This window comes from Micrasema longulum, unplaced genomic scaffold (genome assembly GCF_059751315.1).
Source record: "Micrasema longulum isolate JH-2025_06_02 unplaced genomic scaffold, ASM5975131v1 h1tg001229l, whole genome shotgun sequence".
Taxonomy (NCBI): Eukaryota; Metazoa; Arthropoda; class Insecta; order Trichoptera; family Brachycentridae; genus Micrasema; species Micrasema longulum.
The window spans coordinates 402,592-417,769 of record NW_028278416.1 but is presented as its reverse complement, the minus strand read 5'-3'; the positions used below and the strand labels follow the sequence as shown (position 1 = coordinate 417,769).

Below are 15,178 nucleotides of genomic sequence, written 5' to 3'. Positions count from 1 at the left end.
CACCTGAAACAGTAAATTCGGCTCGATGCTAACCGTATTCATCAAAGATTAAACGGCAAAATCCATCCCAACTTTAGGAACCAATGTTGTTTATGTGTTGGGATAGGGACTCAATCCCGGGACATTTCTGGGCTAATCCCAGGAATTAAGACACAAAAAAAAAGATGAACATTTTTGAAATAAACTTTTATTTCACAAGGAATTTAAAACTTAAATATTGGTAATATTGATGATTTTCGTTGATATTTCTTGATAAAGCTCCATCGTTAATGATTATAATAAAATAATAAATAAACTTACTAATGAAAGTTCTTGGTTTAGTATCCCAATTTTGGTCCGAAAACTCCTCAAAATAAACTGTTTAGCAAACTAGTTGTAAATATTTATGTTTTCTGTCCCCTGTTAAAAAACTTATTTGATCTTATCTCCAAAATATGTTAAAAATAGTATAAAAGCTTTACGTTGTAAACAATTCACTAGTCTTGAAGATGCCTACTTAGGAGAAAGCACTCGTTGGTCAAAATAATAAAAAGGAAAACTAAACCAAAAAGTTTAATCGATAAGTTTATTTATAATTTTATCGTAATCATTAAATATTGGTGATCTAGTGGTTATTTGAAAATTATTATTAAACATTGTTGGGGTGGAAATTTGTGCCGTTGTATCTTAAAATATTTTAAATTTGATTTGATATATTACCATTACCATTTTGTGTTAATTTTTAACATTGTATTGTAACAAAACATTACAAAATGTTGATGTGTGCCCTAGTTCAAGATTCAAAATAAAATTAGATAAAATAAATCAATAAATATAAAAACAATAACCAGAATTTTGAAAGAGTGTTTCTGAAAATGGAGTAGAGTTGAGATTTGTTCACATGTTAAACACTTAGTATATGCAGACGATACTGCTTTAGTTGTTTTGCATATAAATGTACTGAAATGTTGAAAGATGACTTTAATATCTTACAAATATGGTACCATGATGCAAACCTTTTAATAAATACCAAAAAGAGAACCTTTGATAGAGTTTGCTTATGCGATAAATTAGACATTGTGGACGAATATGATTATTTAGGTTTAACTATTGATTGCTTTTTTAAGTGGAATATTCATGTTATGAAAACATGCAAACGGCTAAGATCCGTAGTTAAGTCAACTGCACAAATTAAAGTTTTTAGTTCCTCTCTCCACACTAAGATTAGTATATTTGTCTCTGGGAGAATCCATAATAAGATACGGGATCACCGCTTGGGGACATTATTGTGCAACCAACATTAAATATGTACAAAATGTTCAAAATGCACTTGTCAAATTGATTGCACTCAATTATGTATACAATCAGAGAAATAATACTCCATTTATGTATAATAAATTAAATGTTTTATCAGTTAAGGGTATTTCATGGAGCAAAATTATTATCCAACAGATGTTCAGCTCGATACATAAAAATAAATTAAAACACAGCTATCTAACAAGATTAACGTCTGTTGATGGCCTAGTTGTACCAAAATTAAAAAATAAATATGGGCAACGTACGTTGATTTATATTGTTCCAAAAATATTTAATATATTGCAACTTGACATGAAAACAAATCATAGTAAAAATAAAATTATGTTTTTATACGTAAGTGGTTAGTAGACAAAACGTTCCTATATTGATTTATTATTTTTGTAAAACATTTTTTTATATCTCATTGAATACATTTTTGTTATTTTCTTAGGTTAACCTTTTATTTTATTTTTTCTTATTTTATTTACATTTTTTACATTTTAATTTTAATAGGTACTTTAATTTAATTTTTTTTTTTCTGTAGACATGAATTGAAATTTTCAATTTAGTTTGTTTTGATTACATTTATAAGCACACACTATTTATATATGTGTATAATTTTTTTCTCATATTTAAAATATATTCAAGTTAATACTATTCTTTAATTTTAATTGTATTATTTTACTCTATTTTCTTACTTTAGTTTTTTTTTAATTTCTGTAAACTATTTTTATCAGTTCATTATTGTATTTTATTTTTATTATTTTATACGTATACAGTATTATGTGTGTACTCTTTTTATTTGATTATTATTTGAAACGTCCGAGCACCCGATGACAAACTATTATTCAATAGTGTATTGTGACAAAATATATTTTAATACTTTGTTTTCTTTATAATGTATTAATATTGTAATAATGTGTATATTTTAGTGAATAAAGACTTTGAAAAAAAAGGGGAAAGTGAAAAATCAAATCTACCCAGCAGTTGGAGTGTTTTTGAATTTAATAAATGATAAACAATATTTTTTTCTTACTACAAACAAAAATTTAATTATGTATTTGACCAGCTTCAACGATTTTTAGAGTACCGTAAGATTTTTCTAGTGCTGTGGGTGTTTTCTGAGAATTGAGAAATGGCGGTTTTTTGATCAACACAACTTTCAGGAGTTGATTAATCCAGTTTTTTGTATGACAGATCTTTCTGTTTTTAGCAAAATATATCATTTTTTCAAAATTGTGAACTAGCCGCTTTCTGCATAACTGCGTTCAATTGTTTCCCGGGACGAACAAAATATTTGAGGTATTGGATCCCAAGATTATAATTTTCTCGGGATCGCACCCGCTACGCCAAAATAGTTTCCACAAAACAGAACCCTTAGAACTTTCCCGCGTTTTAATTGTTTCCAGAATTACTTTTGTTATGATAAACCGCTTTATTCTCGTGTCTTTTGTTGAATACAACTTTGTAGCAAGGGAACTTCTTACTAAACAATAGAGACGGGGTCCTGTTGTAGAATCATTCTTTAAAATTGTCAACGTTTTGATGTTTGATAAATGAGTTTGCTGAGCTTAAATTAGTTTACGATCTTGTTATAATATTTCACGAGCGCAAGCAGAGTCCGACTTGTTCTGCCTTCAAACTTTATGACGTTGAGTTGCAATAATTGATTTTGAACTTTTCCTCCAAGTAAAAATAATGACCGTTTTCAGTCGTATTTAGTTTATTTTTATTTTTATTTAATTTTATTTGTTAAGGAAATCACACAGTTTTTATATAAAAACAAGGTACAAAAGAACAATTAAAAAATGTTCGACCAATTACAAATTTCACACTAATTTATTGTGAATGCAGGAAGAGAGGGGAAAAAATTATTAAATTCTTAATTATTTTTTAAACTTTAAACTTAATCTTCCTCCCTCTCTCTCTGCTTCCACGAAAATAAATATTTCTTAGTTAAAATACACAACCAACAATAATTAATTAAATGCAGGTAGTAGATGTACATATGAATAAGTATATATAAAGAGTTGAAATTAAATGTTAAATGACATTTGTGAAAAAATATACACTATAAAATGAAAAAACACAATCATGTAACAGCGGAAAAGAATTAAGCTCTTTTTTAAAAATAGACTTATTTTTTAGTATGTTTTAAACGTCTTTAAACAGGTTTTATAATAAATATATCGAGTTTGACACTTTTTTGTAACACGCAGATCTTTCCACCTGTAGGTGTTATTATAAACGAAACATAAATATACGGATATAAACAATCTAGGTACTGACAGTGGTGGAAATAGGTAATAAACGAGTCTACTCCTTGGTGTGAAGTAAACTCGAGAGTGGCTCGATTATTTGGGGGCCACATGAACTGAAGTACTCTCTTATGACAGAGAAAATCCAAAAGAAGTTTCTGAGATATCTCTACATAAGAGAGTGCGGGTATTATCCTTGGCTCTACCCGACCGAGTTTCTCCAGGGTATGCTTGGCTACAGCAGTTTAGAGACTAGAAGGAATGTGTATTTGACTACACATTTTCATCGATTGTTGCGCGGTATGATCGATAATTCTGAGATTACAATAAGCATTGGTTTGTATGTTCCTGATAATTACTTAAGACAGCGTCAGCATAGATTGTTTTATATTCGTTGAAAATGGCTCCAAAAGTTGAAATATTTGGATTAACCATGAGAATGCAAATATTTATTGTTGTTTTTTAAAGTGTTTTACATTTCAAAATAATCCGTTTTTAAAAAAATTAAGAAACGAAGATTATTTAAAAAAACTATTAACAAAAAAATATTAAGTATAAAGATTATGAAAATATGGTTGAATGTTTGACTTCCAAGAAACGACATTATAGACGTGGGTAAGCTTTTTCAAAAAAAGTTGAAATGAAAGATTGTAATTTATTTTTTTATTTTTTTTCCATCCTTGACTTAATTTAGGAAATAAGTCAGATAACTTCTCGACATATAATCAATGATTGATATATACCACTACCGGTGTGCCAATTAGGTGAAAATAACGGTTCAAAGAAGGGAAGCTGTAAAAATACTTGCCATGTATCCATCATAGGTCCAAGAGCCGAACTTCATGAAACATGTCTGCTCGTCGAACGGGAAATACTCCACGTCGATCTCGCAGAAGGACTTGTAGATCGCTGGTGGTTTCCATAAAACCTTCCCCGTGTGGTGAAGGATCGCCTTTGTCATGATCGTCACCTCGTAGTTACCATCGGCACTAAAACAAAGCAATTAAAGGCCCTTAATTAAGTTTAAATAATTTGTCAATTTCACCTACCCTCGATTAAATACTTGACAAAATTATGAGCAAGTATCATTGGCGCCCAACGAGAGAAACATTTTGAACATATTACATTATGACAAAAAACTTGATAACAACATAATTTAGTACAGAGTGACGCATTTAACAAATAAAATAAAAATGAAATACAAAAAAAATGTTTTGATGATTGTGATTTGCTTTATTTATTTAACCACGCAGTGAAAAAACAAAACAACTGAAATACCCTAGTCACGGACTCCAGATCAGGAGGTCCGAGTTTCGAATTCTACTCTACTGTAACTTGTTTCCCATTTTTAAAAATGTGTTTTTATTACTAAACAAAAATGGCTTTAAAATTGGAATATTTGAGTAAATTATGAAAACGCATTTTATTCCAGTAAAATGGCTACATAGTGCAGAGCCTATTCTACCATAAAACATAAACATGAACACGAACATGAACATGAACATGAACATGAAAATGAACATGAACATGAACATGAACATGAACATGAACATGAACATGAAAATGAACATGAACATGAACATGAACATGAACATGAACATGAACATGAACATGAACATGAACATGAACATGAACATGAACATGAACATGAACATGAACATGAACATGAACATGAACATGAACATGAACATGAACATGAACATGAACATGAACATGAACATGAACATGAACATGAACATGAACATGAACATGAACATGAACATGAAAAAAAATTACAAATTATAACAGGGATGGAGAATATGGGAATATGGGAATATGAAAATGTAGGTATTTACAGGGCTTATGGCCTTTCATTGGCTGGTTTATGTTTCTCCATCCCTGTTGTAATTTGTTAATCTTAATGACTCCCTAGGGGGTGAAATCCAGTCTTTTGTCTACGAACATTCGGACAAACTGAAATATTGTAATATACATATATATAAACATAAAACAAAATTATATATTTGCAGCACTTATAAAGGTCTTAGCATATCCCGCCATCGCTCGAACAAAGGTGAATGGATCCACCCTGCAGTGGTTTGGAGAAGTGCGTTATTAGAGCTTTTCAGGCGTTCCCATAGGCTCTTTGGCGAAGTAGGGCAGTGAATTTGCTCGACCGGACTTGAGTCTCCTGATTTATTTATAAGCTAATGAGCTAACATACCCGATTACTGGTAGTACTATAGACATGGGCATTGAAAATAGTAAATGTAACTTTTAAAGAACGCGAATCATTTATTTAAAAAAAAAATTTTTTTTAAAGTAATTAGGCTTTAAAAGTAAAAATATATTTTTGCAATGTACAGCTCTGAAATTTAAAGTAATTAAGCTTTAAAAGTAAAAAAATATTTTTGCAATGTACAGATCTAAATAGATGCAACAAGGCCTTTAAAATGGATCAGGGTAGGTGGCAGAGGCGAATCTAGAAAATAAGCAATTATGCACAGCTTACAATTATATTTGACTTTCGATAATTATGTTTAATAGCAACTATGTTTATGGGAAAATAAATCAAATAATTCATATTTATTATAAATTATAGATATGATTTATGTACTTGTATAATATAATTCACAATAATGTTGATTCAGTGTTTTGTGTTGAAAAAAAAAATATGGATATAAGAAAAATAATTGAATTAAAAAGCAAATTGTAAATTACTTGTTAAGAATTTAAACAAAAAAATATATATGTATACATTTACTTATACATATAAAAACATGATATTAACAAATAATGTTTAAAAACAAATAATAAAAATTAGTTTACAGTAAGTTTATATAAGATAATAACATAATATCTGGTAGAAAAAAATATTTTATATATTAATTTCAGAAAAAGATAATAATAAATAATATAATAGAAAAAATAGTCTGTGGGTAAAAATTAATAACAAATTGGTGGGGATTTCAATGCATTTAATGCAATTTGATTGCATCGGATCATTAATATAATATGATTGATGTAAAAGCTTTAGTTGTAAACATGTTAATGATTTAATGTTTTGCATGAGCATCGTCATTATTTATGAAGAAAATCGTATTTTAAATTTTAAAAACCCTGTTAACCGTTCACACATTTTTCCTTTGTGACTAAAATCCCCTTTAAGCGCATGTAAACTTCTCTTCGCCAAAGTGAAGTGAACATTTATTTCTTGTTCCAAAGCTCTGTCATGATACATTTTCCTAAGAGAATGCAAGGGATGCTTATAGCCCGTCTTTGGCCACCGTAATACGCTAATGGTCGGGGTTTTTTCATCTTCTTTAAGTATTTTTTCTTAAAGCTTTTTACCCCGAGGCGGAAAGTGGTGCTACTTAGCGGCGAGGGAGGTTACGGAAACTCCCGATGGTATCTCATTTTTAAGAAAAAGAGTCTTATTTACAACCCGCTCCGCGCTGTGGGGATGACGAGGGTTAAATGCATTCTGTGCATTCTTACATTATTTTAAAGAGAAAAATTCAATCTGAAATCGATTGGGTTTTTCGAAGCCAAATTTTCAGATAGATATTCATTTTGCTTTCTCGGTACTTAATATTAGTTACTGATTAAGCTAAAATCGCAAATAAAACTTATTGTTTTAGATTGACTTTAAATAAATTTTACTAACGACGCTTTCATCTTCAGGACTGTGAAGATGGCTTCTTAGGCGAAAGCGCTCATTGGTCAAATTAAATAAAAGTTAAACTAAATAAAAAAGGTTTATCGGTAATTTTATCTAAATCATTAACCATGGAGTTTTATCAAGAAATATCTGCAAAACATATTAATGTAATTATTTTTAGTAATAGAAAACTACAAAGTAGATAGACACGCATATAAAATGTAATGACTACGTGTACTATTTAAAAGTAAGGGATATTTTGTCAATTATGCTTAGTTTTATTACGTGATCTCAAATAGATAGCAATATAAATTAAATAGTATAATTATTATGAAGGGTTTATTTTTCATACCAAAAGTTTTTTTGCACATAGTATAGTAGTTAGGTCAAAACTATCATCATCACTCCCCTTTTCACTATCAGTGGTGCATAGGGCACTGCATTGATAAAAAAAACGCTGCGTACTTTGATAATTTGTTACATCAAGTCATGTTAGTCCAGGTACGATGAAATATTGCAGTTCAAAAAAATCTTTAATATTAACATTTTGCTTCCACGTTTCAAGGAATCAAACCCAAGGCTTTAAGAGTGGTAGACAAATGCGTCAACCAATACATAAAGATGTGGACTTATTTCCACTCGATTTCCTTATTCAGGACGTTCACCTGAGAGCAGCCATTGAGTCGAAAATTCCCAAGCAGGGTTCTGAATCTATTTTAAACACAAAACTGTATCTTCATTAGCGTGGACACAGAAAAGTGAATTAAATAACAGAAAAATAAAATAAAAGGTAAATAACAAAAAAAAACGTATCAAACGAAATCTGAATGAGTGATCTCTGCATGTTATTATTAAAAATGACGTCAAAATGCGCATTATCATTAATTTCAAATTAATTCTAAAAAAATATTGTTAATATTTACATAGTTATTTTAGAATATTTTTGTATAAATTTCAATTTGAGAATATTTGAAAAATTCAATAAATTTGATTCATTAGAAAATTATTTGAAAAAACCCTTTAGATCCCGTACTTTAAATGTTAAAAACTTTAGATCCCGTACTTTAAATGTTAAAAACGTGGTAAAAAGCGAAATACAATAAAACAATTAGAAAAATCAACATAACGATGCATTTGGTTCACGGGTTTAAATTTTACAAGGAGAATTTTTTCCCATAAAACGAAATTAAATTTTTTGACGCACGTCGAGGGAACTTTTCACTTATGACGTCATTAAGCTGGATTAAAGTTGCAAGTAGAAAAGTTTCCCGAGTAACGGAATTTTTTCAATAATGCCAAGAACTTAGAGGGCATCTTATAAGGAAATAGCGGGAAAGTGTGGAAATATTACACTAAGTAGTCAGACTCGAATTCCTAGTACTAAAATTATTATTTACATGTTACAACAGAGATGAAGAACATTTGAGAGAAGGTAATATAGAAGTCTAGACATCAACAGGGCTTATGGCCTGTCATTGGCTGGTTTACACAATGTGTAACATTCACCATTCTGAATATATTTGAACATTTATTTTCCTTTAATTCTTTCATCTGTTGATGTATGTGAAATTAAAGAGCTGAAACCTTTATTTATGCGGGTGAGATTAATCTAATTGAATTATTTCACCTACATACTAGGCAACGCCTAAAAATGTTAATTTTTTTCAATTTCTTTACTTTTTTATGGACCAGGTGGATTTTAAAAAATAATATTTTGAGTTTGTCTAAATTTTTGTAGACAAAGACTGGATTCAACTTCCCGGGGAGCTGTTAACATTAACATATTCAATATTGCAACAAAGATGAAGAACATTTTAGATAAGGTAATATAGAAGTCTAGGCATCTACAGGGCTTATAACCTATCATTGGCTAATGTTCTTCATCTCTGTTGTAATATGTTAATGTGAACAGCTCCCCAAGGAGTTGAACTCAGTCCTTATCTACAAAAAATTGGACAAACTCAAAGTATTATATTAATAAAAGAATGTGTATTTTTATTGGTTTAAATGTTTTTCGTTTGCATTAAAATTGATTTATCCTACAGCGGAAAATAAATATCAGCATGTTATTACTTAATTTTTAAACTTTGAAACATATTTAAACATAAATGTCGTTGAACATTTCACTAAATGTACGTAATTTTTTACATACGTGAGGGTCATAGTCCATTAATTAATATCATACATACATGCGATGAATTTATCTGAAATAAAGAGCAACGACTGAAGAGGCAAGTCAGCAGTTAACATTGAATACAATACAAGATATTCTGCAAGAGCAAAAGTTTTGCGCATAAGAAATATGTCCATATAAAAGTCACGTTCTGGAGTACATTAACTTCGTTCCTGCCATAGAAATATGAAGAACGAAGGGCCAGTTCAATACATCATTGCCATAATAACCCTGCGAGATCATTCAACTCATCATCGGCGTTACGTTCGCACTCTAGAACAAAGCAAAGTACCTTATTCATCATGGAACAAATACACCATGGAACGCCAATTTTAAGTCTTCTGTCAATCTCCAACTGGAGTAGAAGCCTCGACCCCCACAATCACCAAAATCCTACATGTATAACAACAAACTGGCTTTTTAATGTTAAAATGTCTATTAATTTCATTACATTTTTTAGTGAATTTAATTAATTAAACAATAGAAACGTATTTTATGATTTTCTTAATATATTCAAAGTACGCGAACTAAGGAAACATATGTATTTGTATAATATTTATGCGTTGTTGAACTGTGTAGTATTTTATAATCAATTTTCCATCTGTTGGATGACAGCTGTCAAAGCGAAACGTTCTGACTTTGACAGAATGAAAACGGCAGATAATTAAAATTGAATTCTTCAAAGGTCATCCTTGATTCAATTACATTAACTTTTGACACTTGTGATTCAACAACATTTTGAGTATGTTAAACTATTCATAGACAAGTACTGGATTCTACGTAAATAGGAACAGAAAACGCTTCTGAGAAGAGAATATGAACGACTTACACGTACATAAACAAATATTAAACATTTTTTATGTTAAAGACATTTACTTTGTTGTCGAACTTTTTAAATTATGTTAGTAAATATTAGAATTTAACCGCTTACCGATTTTTTGTGTCTACCGATTTTGAGACGTTCTTATCTTTCCGTTAGGACACTCATTTCACCAACATGCGAATATTAATAAATAATCAAATATATTTTTAATAAAGCCCACTTTTTTATTATTGAATAAATTAATCATGTAACATTCAACCACTTAGCCCCCCCCTTTCATAACCCCCCCCTACAAATTCTGCGACATATCGCTTAATATAATTACCCTAATTTTTAGTGCATGTTCGGACATAGTGGAGTTTGCATTCCCTGTAATTTTACATGTAATTTTTCGTAAATACCATGTACACTACGGCGACGGTAAAGATAAAAGTGTATTTTAGTATTTGCATGTTGGTGTAGTAAGTGTCCTGACAATGACACTGGTACGTCTCGAAACCGGTAGACATAAAAAGTAAGTAAGTGGTTAAATACTAATATTTACAAACATTTATGAAATATTATTCATTTTAGTTCTCACGATAGCGTCTTTTAGTGTATCACGATTATATGTTTTGGATCCTCGCAGTTTGACCCACTTCGCAACTTGCGTTTTTATTTTGGACATCAGGCTTTACGTGTCAATTCAAACAAATTTATCGTGTCGTCACGCGTGACTTTTCAAATTCGTTCTATGTTCGTCCTAGTATTCCATAAAACCTTATTGCGAGAAGGACTCGAACAATAAGGTGGAGAACTCAAGTATAAAATGAAAGTTTTTCGTCATTTTGTATTGAAGTTTAGTGCCGCGATATGAACACTATATTCACCTGTAACTATCGAGACGGTTCACTTAATTTCTGTACGATCTCTATCAACCTCGATATGTTCTTCCGACTTGTCATCTCGACGTCATATGATCGAGTCTAACCAATGAATGACCCCGAATATTTAGTCCGCGTTTTTACTTCATTAAAATTTAAAATAGGTCTCATAGGCTTCTGCGATAAAAAATGCCCACTTCAAAGCGATTAAAGCCTCCAATAAATCCCATTTCAAACAAAAAATGCTAGCTTGAACATGATTTTTATGACTTTCGACAATTACCAAGACTGTGTGCTTAACGACAGTCTGAATTTATTATTTATTTTGATTAATTTATTATTTTAATACGTACACTTAGGAAGTTAATAAAACAGATGGTAAAAATAAAACAAAAACATTTATTTTTACTAGTGGCAATATTTTACGCCTAGATGCTCTTGTGTTAATAAGGCAGAATCTAGCCATAGTATCTGTACATCTAGGCATTCGTTTTCAAAACTGAAAATTATGTCAGAATTTAATTCGTTTCAAAATTTACTTATTTTTCTCTCATATTTTTAATAGGCATTTAAAAAAAAAGGTGCCAGCCTCAGAACGATTAAACATTTAAATGCATTGTGAATAAAGGAAAAATAACTCGGTGGAACAAATTTTTGTTATAGTTAATGCGTAAATATGTGTATCGAGGGGTAACAGACCCGTCGGTTCAAACCGGTGTACTTACATCAAATCTTGATGGTCGAATTAACTGAACTTTTTCAACTTGAATCTTATAAATTTATTTATAAATTAACCACTGACGTTGTTAATAGAGAACTAAGGTTTAAAAAAATCACGGGCACAATACGAGAATATTAGAAAAACTTCACACACAACATTCTTAAACGAGACAAGGACAATAAAAACTAATAAACCAGGGACTGAAACTATATAATAAACAACCAGACAAAACTAAACAAAAGACTCAGACAACCTTTACAACAAAAAAAAAATGTTTAAAAATAGAGTATGAATTTAAAAGTGTTTTTTTGTAAGGGTTTATACAAAAAACATTGAAATAAAAAATATGTTTTATAGGAAGTTTTTGGTAAATAAATTAACATGATTCTTTTTTTTTAAGACTGTCTCAACCTAAACGGAGACAATTTATATAAACGTGTTAAATTTAATATAATAACAATGTACATAAAAGACAGAGACAAAGTTTAGAGCGACACAATCAGGAACGACCTAAGCCCGTGAACGTACCCCGACTCGCTAGAAAACCCGCGATGAGTAGGTAATGGTAAGTTAACATAAAAAAAATTGTGTTGATAATCAATATTGATGTTTTACGTTGTTGTAAAGGAATATTAAATAAACAATGTTTGAGTATGTCTAAATGCTTGCAGACTGGCTGGATGTCCTTCCTAGGGAGTTATTCATATATAAATTTATTTAAAATTGTTTTCAGGCGTTGTGATTTGGTGATTTGGTTCAACCGGATGAATCTCACCCACGTGATAAAGGTTTCAGCTCCTTTAGTTCACAAAAGTCAACAAATGGAATAGTTGAAGAAATGAAAATGTTTAAACATGGGCAAAATGGTGAATGTTATATAGTGTGTAAAGTGGCCACTTAAACCTGCCAATGACGGATCATAAGCCCTGTAAATGCCTAGATTTCCATATTCCCCTCTCAAAAATGTTTTCCCTCTCTGTTGAAATAAATTAAAATATGACTTTAAAATAGATTAATGGTGCACAAGTAACTAAAAAACATAAATATCCAAATATCGAAAAAATAGAACAGATTTTTTAATATAGATTCATGAATTCTCAAACAGCAATTTGCCTGCTCGTTTCTTAGGCATCTGACTCAATTACTTTTAAATAAACTCCGCATATAAAAGTAACATTTTTAAGCAGCACAATATTTTCTGTAGTACCGTTTCTTGGGGTTGGTTTTCACTGGCAATGCATATTAAAAATGCAGTTTACCGTTGGCATCCACCTCTCTGTAGTGCATAGGAGAGCTAGTTAGAGAGTGCATATTATAACTATGAACTTTATTTTCACCCCAGCTTTCACACTCGCTAATGCATCGAAGATACAGTAGTTGGGGATGAGCTGAACTTTCAGAAGCCTTTCAAGGGGTCTTATAAAAATACACCAGGAGATAACAGCCGTTTGTGTGGCTAATGATGAAGGAAATTAGTTGTAAATACGCGATACTAAAATGTTACTGTATTTTAGGTTTTTAAAATGGTTTAAATGATTCTTTTATAATTAATATTTTTGCATACTAATTAGTATAAAAAAGTCCAATTTTAGGGTCTGTTTTTACAATAAGACACAAAACGTGCTGATTTAATATGGTATGTCATGATCACATGGAGACAATCAGTGGTAAAGCATTGAAGATGTTAGGATTCGTTCTGCGTACTGCCGGTGTTTTCGAAAATACCCGCGTACTGAGAACTCTTTAAAACTCTTCGGTGCGAAATAGACTCGAAACATGAACTGAAGAATTCCACGTTTTGAGTGTAAGAAATAGAAGAGCATGTGTAAGAAACAGCATGAATGTGAGGAAATCCAGGCCCAGGGAAGGAATGAATATCAGGATAGAAGTGAGTGGCGCTCACTCCTATCTACCTACCCCGCAAGTGAGTCATGGGGCGTGAGGCGTGTTGGTATAGATACATATTTAAATAACAACATTGTGACGTAATCACATAGCTATTATAAGGTAATCACGGTTCGTCTTTTTATTCTAGTAAGAAGCCCTGTAAATGCCTTGATAACCCATATTTGTTTCCAGAACTTCTCTGTTAAGATATCAATAATGTTGTTATTAGACCAGTATGGGTATAAGCCAGTTATTAATTGGTACACGTTCAAATAATAGGAGATCACTTCCCATTGTAAAAATATATATTTTTTATTAATTTGATTAATGTCAAAATGTTAATAAAATGTACTTGTAACAAATACCATTCAAAATAATGATCAAATTCAATAGAAACATTTAAATAAAATAAGTAAATATATTATTATTTCAGACTTGGTGCTCTATGGAATAGAACAAAGATACATTTATCACTCATCATTTTAATTTCCATACAGAAACATGTAGAAATATTTCTGTGTGGAATATATAAGTTTGAACAAAAGAAAAATTCCTAAAAGAAATATATAGTCTTTATTACATTTTTCTTTATGGAATATAGCCTTTATTTAGTTTTTTCTGAATGGGATTGGAAGAATATTGGCCTTTTGACTTGAATCAATGTCTAACTCAAATATGTCAATTTTTGACTTGTTTCCGTGTGGAACTGGAACAGCGATATGTTCAAAATAAAAAAAGAAAAAAGTATAATATTCTATTGCCATTATCTTAGGGGTGTATATAATTTACGTTATTAAACTTAATATTTAATAAATATTTTATGTGATATTTATTCTTACTTATTGTAGAGGACAATGTCTGGCAACCATATGTGTTCTGAAGGCACGTGAAGCGTATCCACACCACCGTAGTCATCTGGGTTCCATTTCAGCTTGTAGTCGTTCCATTCCTGAAAGTATAAATTAACTTTTACATAAAAGAAGTTACTTAAATAAAGCACCCACTGATGAAATAATGACCCCCCCAAAAGTTATGAAAAATTATAATCAAGTTAAAAATGTTGGTAACAATTTACAATTGTTGAATATGCCTATTAAGGCTGTAGTCGGGTAAATCGCACAAAAACTGGTTTTGCTACTTTAAAAGTTTTTTTTTTAATCGCGCAACAATAAAAAATAATAATTTAGTTAAAATTAATATTTTTTAATGTATTTTATATAAAAAATATATTTGGCCCTTACCGGTACCGGTATGAAGGAAATAAAAACCTTAATAATATATTGTTAGAAATCGAATATTAAAACCAGAATTTTCTTCTTAAAAAAAGGAATATAATTGTATAAAAAAGGTTTTAAGTAAAATATTTCAAAAAATAATTTTTATTTAAAGTATTATCAAAGGCTTAATTTTACGTAGAAATAAAGGAAAATGTTACAAAATTTTATTAAATTTAAAATGCTTGTATTTCTTTAGGAAAACGGTTTTAATTTTCAATTCATTATCTTTAAATTATTTAAAAAACTTTAGTTCAATACCTA

General features: G+C 30.2%; 1 protein-coding gene across 1 annotated transcript in view; it reads right to left on the bottom strand.

Moving 5' to 3' along the window:
• Nucleotides 1-15,178, bottom strand: part of nAChRalpha1 (nicotinic acetylcholine receptor alpha1) — a 104,114-nt gene that overhangs the window by 12,868 nt on the left and 76,068 nt on the right. The window contains exons 3-4 of the mRNA XM_088234338.1: nt 14,480-14,589; nt 4,342-4,522 (exon numbers count right to left, since the gene is read on the bottom strand). Coding sequence (XP_088090464.1) covers nt 4,342-4,522; nt 14,480-14,589 — 291 coding nt within the window. The remainder of the gene's footprint in view (nt 1-4,341; nt 4,523-14,479; nt 14,590-15,178) is intronic.